Genomic DNA, 11,156 nt, shown 5'->3' on the forward strand with positions numbered 1-11,156 from the left:
ATACTCTGCCATAGCCAAATGATGAACGCTTATTTTTTCTGCAACCTCTCCTGTTGTTCTCCGCAGATTTGCTTCGGGAATGAAGCTTCAATTCGTAGTCTTCAACAACTGAACGAAGTTTGTAAACGTAAAGAGAATCTAGAAAAGTTTTTGGTTTGGATTGCCAAACTGTTATGACGTGATATTATTAATAAACAATGTCACGTGTACGGGCGTCATGAATACTGTATTGTACGGGTGCCAAATTTCTAAAGAGAGACATTTCAGACGTACTGATTTTGGAATTCGATTCCTTAAATCTGATTTGCATATTCAACATTAACTAGAAAGAATAATTAATGCAATCACGGATTAGGCTAACATTGCATAAAAAATGAATAACTGAGATTCTATTTAAAGAGGAATGGTGTCGAAAAGTGGTGACTCATTTGCCTATTCCACAAATAACAAAAAATAAATGAGAGTTTGCAGAAGTGAAGTTGACTCCACGGAGCTCGAACTTCAATTCTCCAAGTTTAAAATACGGATTTCGAATAATTTCAAGTTAAAGGAAAAATAAAGTTAATACCAAGATCTAAAAAGAATTATGAATTAAACTTAATCGATCCTGTTTTCCCCATAACGGTGTCTCCAAGGCACTGGGAAAACAGGTGCTTAGTTAATTATTAAATGTATCCATAGATAATATTGTTGAATCTCACAAGCTGCAAGGATGAAAGAAAGATTTTTCACCACTGGGGTTTTCCTTCAGGTGGTGTACACTTAGCATCACCTTTAACACCAAAGTAATTGCATAAAGCAAAAATTATTCAATAGCAGAAAAAAATACATCAGGTATACATATATATGTATATAGATAGATAGATAGATAGATAGATAGATAGATTTATATTTAAAAAATTGAAAGCTAAAAAGGTATGAGTTAATTCGGAAAGATATTTCTGATGGTCAATGTAACCGTACTTTGATTTAAAATAAAGAGTAACTTGACGTAACATTTTTTTAAATTAGGTATGCAAATCTAGGTTAAACAAACATGTATATTTTAGAAATGATACCACAGAAATGCTTTTCTACTAATGTCAATAGATTTTTAATAAATTCAAAGATAAGTAAGATTATTTTCTACAAAAATAACTTTGGATTTTAAAAAAATAAACAAGAAAGTTAGTTCAAATTACATGCGAAGGAGATGAAATAAATTAATCCAATTTGCTGAGAATGAATCAGATTTTTCTACTGTTTTGACAAAATGATCTGATTAGTCTTTTCACATTTTTAACTGAAGAATGCAATGTTTGTTATTCAATTTTAAAGAAAAACAGCAACAATCTTATACTGCTTAATTAAGTGACAACATTCGAAATTTTATAATTACTGTCAAAGTAGTTTTAAAAAATATAATTTCTATCAAACCGAATATTAATTAGAATTTGATTTGTTATATTATTGTTTGCATTTCCCCTAGATATGAACAGTTATTATGTAAGCCGCTTATAATTAACACCTTTCTAAACAAAAAAAAGAAAAGGAAATAGGTCAAATGATATGATAGATGAATGAAAGAAATAATAGCTTTGTTTGCTTGCAAGACGTGTGTACGAAATATATTAAGTGAGAAGTGATAGAATATTTTAAGAAAACTTAGTGCATTTGTCTCTAATGAATTCTTGTGAGTATATGCAATTTTTAATATTAAAAGATTCATGGCTTCTTTTACACAAGCAATACACAACTTTATATACACACTATTTAAAAAGGCAATGAAATGAAAATTATCACATAAACAAACTACACAAATATATTATACTCAAATATAATGCACAAAAAATAAACTACTACTATTGGCCAATTAATTAGAAATACTGTCGACATTTTTGATTATCTAAATGATTCCTTCTTTTACAAAAAATTGTTTCTCCAAAGCTATGGATCCTATCTGCGCTCATTGCTCAGATAGGTACCTCTGAAAATGATTTTTACCCGATAGTTTTAAATTCTTTACATTATTTACGGAATTCTTAATACGTCCTGTGATAAGATATACACTTATTTGTCGCCAACTTGCTTTAAATAGCATGCCTTTGAAAATTCCTTAGCAATAGTTACTTTTGATAATAACACTTGACGATTTACAATAAAACTATATTAACCTTGCTTGGCGCTTTAGTACAAATTTCCTTAGCACAAAATACGCAAAAATTAAAATGTGAATAACTAATATTTTTACGCTAGATTATAATTGGTTATCTGTCTTGGTTGGGCCATTTGTCTTCGTTGACGGGCCTCGAACTCGTTTCTATGTCCCTCTCGATTTCCATGGTGTCGGGATGCGGCGAAACGTAAACTTCCATGTTTTAATCCAGTTGCATGTAAATTTCCATTGAAAATAATTTGGTTTCTATGAAGCACGACAGCACAACACCTTTTGCATAATCCGTTTTCACTTAGTGCGTAATGCTAACTTTTTGAGATGCAAGCATTTTACAGTCACACAAAATCACTTAGTTAAAATAAGATGAAGCGTTACGTATAAATAATAATGAAATGACCATAGTAGCTTATAAAATATTAAAAAAAATACTAGCGGAAAATTAATAGTGGACCGTAGTAGTGTAGAAAGTGAGCTGGCAGCTAATGAGGTGTTAGCCTGCCATTATTATCTTATTAATAACACTTTAAAAATATATGTCTATGCACGAATAAAAAAATGTATATCAGTATAGTGTGCTGTCTTAGAGAGGTTCTCTCTACGAACGACGATCTTGGAGTCTTTTTCTTCTGCTGACGCGTTCTTAGAAGTTCTCTAAAAAATAGACGCTTCTTTCTTCTCTTTGTCAAATTTGAATTTTTGGTTCTAATTTACTGTCATGAGTCTGTGACACCATTTTCCAAAAATCGGTTGACGGCGTAGCTTGGCTTTCTAGCGTCGTTTCTTGCTAGTACGTGATTTTGTTAAAGTTTATATGCGCTCGCGAAGATGCAAGATAAAAAATTTTGGTTCCTGGCTGTCTGCTGCGTGTGATAACACAATTCCGTATCTTATGTATTACGCCACTCCGTCGTCATTAACAATAGCAGTCCATTTGCGATGAATCGAGAGGCGCTATGGTGGGTGGTCTTTGAGGGAATAAAGGTAAGCGGTTGAAGCGTGTCGGCTGTCGTCTTAATAGTTTTTTCTGAAAAGCGAAGAAAATTCTCTACCTGCGAAACAAAGGATTCGCTTTGCGAAAAATGAAACAAAATAAAAGATGCTTCTTGAATTTCAGAATTAATTGAATTTAAATATTTGTATACATCTAAATACATGAATAGTTATTAAGTATGTGAGAGTAATTGTCACAATATCCCCTCCCAACATGTAGCAAGTGCTGCAACAGAGTGAAGCACGGCTGCATCTAAGGAGGAATATGATTTAACAAACATAAAAGTTCAAATTTTGACATAATTGTTAAGTATATAGAAATCCTAACCCCAATATACGATATACAAAAATTTTATAAGTTCACAAAAATCCCAGCTGTAATGTTAAAATTCTTGCAAGCTGAGAGAGATAATCTCAATCTCAAATTTGAAAGTTACTTCTGGCTACTGGAAGCTCCAGGTGAGAGCTGCTCATTCATAGGCTGAATTCATTGTTCTTTCCTCTCCTCCGAACATTTCCACGTCTTCAGATTCTCTAGATGTTGTGGGACCAATTCTTTTCCTGTACTACAGTCGGTAATGGCGAAGGTGTTGGCTCTAACCTTCTTCTTTACGTAGTACGGATCCTGGTAAAGATCGAAAAACTTACTTAGGGTCTGGTTTGCAGCAGCACTTAAACTGTGCGCTTTTGGGAACACAAATTCCCCAGGTTTTACCACTTGACTTTTATTTGTTAGCTTCTCATTTCTCCGCCTTTTCAAGGTGATATTTCTACGGCATGCACAGAACAGCTTGTCCCTCCAGGTCTCTCGTTCTTCTCTCGGAATACCAACATGTTCTAAGATGGGGTTTCTTCGCACTGCTCCTAGGAATAACTCCGCTGGTGTATATGAGAGAGATTCCGTCACCGCATGATTTAGTAAGATGACAATGCTTGGTAGATGTTCTGTCCAAGTGCTGTGATTTTTGGAACAGAATACTCTGAAAAGTCTGTGAAGTTCAGCGTGCGTTCGTTCCACCAGATTTGCCTTCGGATGATAAGAGGTGCATACAAGACTTTGATGTTCTGTATCTCCATTTCTTCCTTCCATCTTCTGTCCCTGTTCGGGCGCCAAATTTTGTAAACGTAAAAAGAATCTAGAAAAGTCTTTGGTTCGGATTGCCAAACTGTATTTATGACGCCTGTACCCGTAACATTGTTTATTTATAATATCACGTCATAATGCAGTTTGGCAATCCGAACCAAAGACTTTTCTAGATTCTCTTTACGTTTACAAATTAATAATTTGTCCTATTCTCCAAGCGTAAGTCACCACGACAGAATTTTCGGAAACAACCTTCCATTGAATGTTCACTCACATTACCTTAATTTTGCTTTCACTTCTAAAAATGTTTCGAGTTGTTTGGATTAATCTACGAACAAATTAAAGTAATTGTGCTGAAGTAGGTTTTGAAAAATCGCGTCTTATCCTCTCGCTTTCTGTCGGCTTCTTATCCTCTCAGGCATTAAAATAGTTGAGGACACAGACATATTTCTCATGACAATGTGGTAAACATAAGCTATCAAATGACAAGGCATACAGCCAGCATGTTTTGTGGTATGTATCAAAGAAAAAGTACCCGAATTCCCACCGTAATTTTGCGCAACTCTATCAAATAGAAAACGAAGACATCCTGCAGTGCATTAGAAAATTATACGTTTAGAAGCCTCCAGGAAAATAATCACTTCATGTTGCGCCGCATAAGTCGTTCCGAATTTAGGCAAGGCCTCCATTGCTCTTATTACGGGCTGTCACTGGCTCTGTTACTAAGTCAATTTACCAAGAGGAGTATTTACTTGTTTCCAAAAGTTAAGCACAGTAGAACTACAACTAACCATCCTTCATACTATTAGGACTATTAAAATAAAAGAAGGAGAGAGAGAGAGAGAGACTCCGTAATAAAATTTGATTTAAAGAATCTATTTCATTTGTAAATGTTTCAAAAAATGCAACCGTGCCAAGGAAAAGCAGTTATTTCTCAAGGGCATTTTCAAAAACTAAAAACTTCAAGATTTGGTGACTTTAGGTCTTCTTTTTCACACTTGTGCAATGTGTTGTGTGTTGTGTGTGTGGCAACATTGTTTTGTTTAGTTTATAATTGTATATCGGCCTATGTACAGTATATATCATGTCTTCTCCAAATATGGCAGGCAAGCCGCTACTGTGTGGTGCGTACGATTTATGATAGTATGCTAGTGGAAAAGTTGATAACACATGATTTACATTTTTCATGCTTCTTGCAATTTAGTTAGACATAATTACATTTACCTCAAAATGTGTGCAATAGTTTTGTTCTTGGACTTTCCTTTTCTGTGTTTTTTGAAACGTACAAAGCAACGGGGAACAAATATTTATAAAATATTGTTCTTTACCAAGACCTCAAAAAGTATTAAAAAGAGCAAGATTTGATATAAAAAGCAGTTGGGCAAGCAATCAGTAATTATAGAACTCAGGTCTATTCAGCCTTTTTTGTTATCCGGCCTTCACTTCTGTCTACATTACGTGGGATAATTGGGAGTTTATTTTATATACATTTACGAGACAGAACTTTACGAGAAAGAATCCTTTGTGAAGCGAGTCGAGACAATACTTCTACACACATTTACGAGACAAGACAGTCTATCTCTCGCCTCGTCTTATTGGCAGCACTCTACTTATATCAACGTAGATGAGGTGCAGCAAATCTTGTCTACACGTTTAGTGTTTGCTTATCTCACCCTAGTACTGTGTAAACAGACCACCTATCCACGCATACTCGATAGCGAAGAAATTGTAATAGTTAAATAATTATAATAGTTAAATAATTGTAATAGTTTCTACTCGTCATCTGGCGTAAATATTCTGAAAGTGGAACACATTTCCATCATATCTTAGTGGAATTGCAGTGTTCAATAAATACAGTGGTGTAATTTCAGTTGTATACTCACTTTTTTTCTGTTCGGGACAATATTAATTTGTTTACAAAGGAGAAAAGAATGCATATAAAAATTAGTGATTTCTATAGTTGTTGCAAGAAACTTACACATGAACCAACAAGTAAGTGTTAGGATACGGAAAGAACTGACGGAAGAGAGTACAATTGGGAGGGGAGTTCAACAAGAATGCTGCCTCTCGCCAACACTATTTAATGTCTATCTAGAAGAGATAGTGAAAAAGAGTTTACATGATGATGACGGCAGTTTGGTAGGAGGTAGAATGATTAGATGCATAAGATTTGTAGATGATATGGCACTTATTGCAGAATCTGGAAAGAAAATCAATAAAATCTTAGAATACCTGAGGATGAGCTTTGAAGAATATGGGATGAAAGTAAATCTTAGAAATACAAAAGCCATAGTGATAGTAACGAAGAGGTCTATGTCAAATATAAAAGTGGGAGGGGAGAAAATAGAACAAGTGAATAGTTTTCGATATCTGGATAGTATTCATAGTAATGATATGAAGTGCGAACGTGATATAAATGCATAGATAGGAATGGCAAAAGATGCATTTAGGAGGAAGGAAAGTCTATTTTGTGGGAGCTTGAATAAAGAGTTGAGAAAAATGCTCATCAAATACTTCGTGTGGAATGTTGTACTGTATGGAGTGAAAACGTGGACATTACGTAAAAATGATGAAAAATGACTGGAAGCCTTCGAAATGTGGGTGTGGAGGAGAATTAAAAGAATTAGTTGGGTCGAGCGGAAAACGAATGAGAGTGTGTTAGAAATTGTGTTAAGAAGAGGAAGAGAAACTGGTTGGGACAGTGCCTAAGAAGAAATTGTATCATGACGGACGTCCTAGAGAGTGTGGTGGAGGGAAAGAGAGGGAGACTACAATTAATGGATGATATAAAAACAGAAAGATCATATGTGAAGAGGAAGAGGTCCGGTGAGCATGGAAGCTTCTCAGCTGCTGCAAGTGACCTGCCAATTAGGGCAGAAAACTTATGATGATGATGGTTGTTGCAGGCTTAGTGTAACAACCAATCATCTCTAGCACGAGCTAGTAGAATGAACAGGGAGCTTTATTATTATTATTATTATTATTATTATTATTATTATTATTATTATTATTATTATTATTATTATTATTAAACAGTAAAGAATCTTCTTGATGGTCAGAGGCAATTCTTAAATGAAGTCACTTTGATAAAATACTAACACTTTATCGCTATAAGCTAAGGAATGAAAAATTACAGTTTGTACTAATACAGCTTGTAGCCATAAAAAGTGTACTAATATTTCTAGTTTGAAGCGATAATATATTTTTTAATGGAGACATTCCACAAGGGTCGATGTTATAAATCGGCTGCTACAACATACACAACATCACAACAATATTGACAACATCAGAACCTTAAAAATTATAACGTCAAAAATTACATGAAATATGGTAGTCTCATTATGTATTCAAAGCTATTGTGTAATAAAAAAATGTTTAACCACAATTCTTTATAAGCAATCTCTTAACTTGCCTGCACAGAAGAATGTAAAGGGTTTCTAAGTGATTACATTTACAAAGTAAAATGTTTGTTTGATGACATCCAGAAGTACTCTTGTAGTTTCAACTCTGTGGTTGTTCTAAAATTCCAATAACACTTAACTAAAAGTGCTTTACTCAGAATGCTATATAAGCTTACAAAAATGATATTTTTTTCTAATTCCTCTATGGAGAGATACTTGTAATCGATTGCCTCACATATAATTTAAACTTTATATATATATTATAAATACAGATAATAAATCTTTAAAAGGGGTATCTAAAACAAAAAAAAATCTACAAATCTATTAAGTGATTTCAAATTTAGACTACCATCATATTGTTTTCTGACGTATCATGGAAAAAATGGACATCGATATTTTAAACTACGATGATCACTTCAAAGCGCTCCGAATGATCTACAAAACTCTAGTTAAGCTCTTAAAATTGCGACATTTTCCAATATATTTTCTCTTGACAATATTGGACTTGGTCTCAGAACATTCCAAGCGTTTATGACATTGTCATAATCAAGTTCCTCCAGGTCTGCAAAATACTGTTAAATTGACGTTGTAAGCTCTTCATCTGAAGAATGTAGTGTTACCTTCCAATCTTTAAATTTTAACTTCTATCGCTGGTTTCTTTCAACGTCTCATCAGGCTCCTCTAGGAGAAATTACAATTAGGAACACTAACATAAATAATAATAAAAAAATTTCAACCCACTCAGGTGAATATCTCTCAATAAAACTTGTAACAAGATTCAGGGTAAAGAACAATCTTTATTCAGTAATTAAATCAAAAAAATAATTAAATGAATTCTCCAAATAGCGAAAGAAAATCTTTCAGGGCTTTTTGCATTGAAGCCCTGTCTCTTAAGTTTGAAGCTCAAGGCAATTCAAAATCCTATCAGTCTCTATTCAGACTTCACTGATCAGTCATCTCCTCACAGTTCAGTCCTACCCTAATTCTATCAGGAGGGCCTGACTCCAACCTTCCGTCAATAAAAAAATATCAAGAATAACCAGAAGTGTCAAAGGACATCACTCAGTCCAAAGACGGTTATTCGTATCAAAGAGAAAACCATCATTTAGGTTTCTCTGGCCTAGCAAAAAAAAAAAAAAATAATAATCTAAAAGTACCTTAATGAAGCTTGCCTCAGAGGTTTTTTTTTTTTATTTCTCAAAATCCTACTTTCTCCTAGCTAGAAGATTACGGGAATCATTCATCCCGATAAGCTATCACTCAAGCTTATTTCTATCTGCACTAAATTTTCATACTAGCTACGGTCATCACTCTGACCCAAGGAATTTCTCCCTTGCTCTAACCATCATTCAGGCTAGTCCCTCTAGAAAGCCTATTTTTAAAAAAATCAAGAAAAAACTACAGCCATCACTCTGGCCCCAGAGAACTTAATTCTCCGTCATTCGGTTATCATTCAAACCGATCCCTCACAGATAGGAAAGTATATTAAAAAAAATTCCAGGCGAGGCAATATCCAAGAAAACGACGGGAGGCTTCTAACAGCCAAGTCTAATTCCCAACTCCCGCACAATGCAATGGCCCCCTTCGCTTATATATCCTCGAGCGAACATGTCCCTTTTTTATGTTGTTTCTAATTTTCGCTAAAAAGAATCCGCAAAAAATCGTTTGAAAATCTTGTCCAACCGTCTTTACCCTCTGGAATTTTCCATTGCATGCTAGAAAAACTATATAAAAAAAACTTGAACGAATAACTTTAAGAAACTAGAAAAAACAAGAAGAAAAACACAACTCAGCATATATACAATTACAAAATTAAGCATTAAATAATATTTTATCCTATCAACATGTATGTATATATGAATATAATTATTAATTATACTATAGAATATATACGTCTGGCCAGACTTACCTTTATAAACATTTAAACAGCATAATTATATTTCACTAATTAATTTTAATATTAATATGTACAGTAACTGCGAAGACTCGTCCTTACATAGCACTCAACAAAATCTAAAAAGAAAAAAAAAAGAAAAAAAATTGATTACCCATTCAGTTCTTTTGTCTCTCACTGTCTTTTCACTGGGAATCTTCAAAAATATTTTCTTTCTCTTAATACAGTATTAAAATAACCACAGATTTCACAACACACACAAAAAAACTAATAATGGCTTCTATGAGCCTAGTTCACTGTCTCTAACAGTTTTTTACCACTCCACTTGATCACTGTTTCACTAAGTTGTACAGCCTGCTCTTTGAAAAAGTTATTGTCCTGTCACAACTGCACCATGAGTCTTTTTTATTAGAAGGATAATTTCCGGATCACTGAATCCTTCCTTATATTGTTTTCCATCACCTCCAGAAATTTTCCCGGCGTTGGAGGAATATCTGGAAATTCTATGTCCTCAGCACAAAGAGAGAGTACATCTTCGTCACTGTCACCGTCAAGATGCATATGACCTGTGGAAGTAGATGGTCCTGGGTTGGATTCGTCCACCTCGTTGTCCAATCTTGCCTTTTTAAGGGCTCTTAGTTCTGCTAGCGTACAGAACCTCAGATCTTTATTAACTGGTTTTAACCCAAGTTCCTCTTTAGGATGGTATCTTTCCGTCCTATTTTCGTCGAGTCGAAAAAGTAATTCGAGTTCAAAAGGGTCTTTTGAACTCGGTCTGCAAGAAGTGAAGACATTTCTCTTCTTGGGAATCGACTTCTTTGGGAATGGCTTCTTAAACTTACTAGCCATGTCTCTGGAAAATTATTAAACCTCTGTTCGCAGTGGTGTCTAATTTTAAACTAAATTCTCTAAGTGTTCTAAGGGAAATATAAACAAGAGCATCCCACACAAAAAAATTTACCCCTCAACTTTTTTTTTTCTTTCAAGCTACTTTTTCTTCTCACTGAACGGTAGCTTAATTTTGGGGCCATGTTTTCCCCTCCCCACCATTTCAGGAGTTTTCAGAACAAAGTCTTCTTTCTGCTCTAAAAGATGTTTACTAAACTCCGGGGGCTTCCTATATACTTTCATTTGATCTGCGTTTACTTTTATTGTCTTGTTTGTAAAGATGTTCCTAGCTAGGAATGTATTTTCCGCCAGTTTCTTAAACAACAAAAATGGTCCGAGGTATTTTGGCAATAAGCTACCAGATATATTCTTGGGAGCACAAGACAATCTCACTGCCTTCACCCACGTTTTTTGTCCTACCATAAAATTATGCCCTTTCCTACTCCGGTCATAAAACTTTTTAGACTCGTCGTGTCTCTTCCTTTGCGTCAATTTAGCGCATTCGTAGGCGGATTTCATCTTCATCTTTAGATCCGTGACGAATCTTGTGTAATTGTGTTCGGTCACCGCATGGGACCCTTCAGCTGTTTCCGTCGGGTGGTACGGAAATTGTATCTCCCTTGCATAGGTCAATTCTATAGGCGTGTAGCCCGTGGAAGAACAAGTTCTCGAATTTACTGCAAATTCTAACAACTTAATATCTTTCGACCAGTCACTATGCTTTCCACTATAGATTGAAATACT

At 34.6% G+C, this 11,156-nt stretch overlaps 1 protein-coding gene across 1 annotated transcript; it reads right to left on the reverse strand.

Annotated features, from left to right (window-relative positions):
• Positions 1 to 3,632: 3,632 nt before the first annotated feature.
• LOC145664004 (uncharacterized) lies at positions 3,633 to 4,235 on the reverse strand. The gene has a single exon (XM_081730335.1). It carries the CDS (start codon positions 4,233 to 4,235, stop codon positions 3,633 to 3,635), a length of 603 nt encoding a protein of 200 aa, XP_081586461.1.
• Between the last annotated feature and the right edge of the window lie 6,921 nt (positions 4,236 to 11,156).

This window comes from Thermobia domestica, chromosome 1 (genome assembly GCF_964235325.1).
Source record: "Thermobia domestica chromosome 1, izTheDome1.hap1.1, whole genome shotgun sequence".
Taxonomy (NCBI): domain Eukaryota; kingdom Metazoa; phylum Arthropoda; class Insecta; order Zygentoma; family Lepismatidae; genus Thermobia; species Thermobia domestica.

Excerpts from the sequence above, each read along its gene's own strand:
- LOC145664004 (XM_081730335.1), bottom strand. The coding sequence starts at position 4,235 with ATGGAAGGAAGAAATGGAGATACAGAACATCAAAGTCTTGTATGCACC.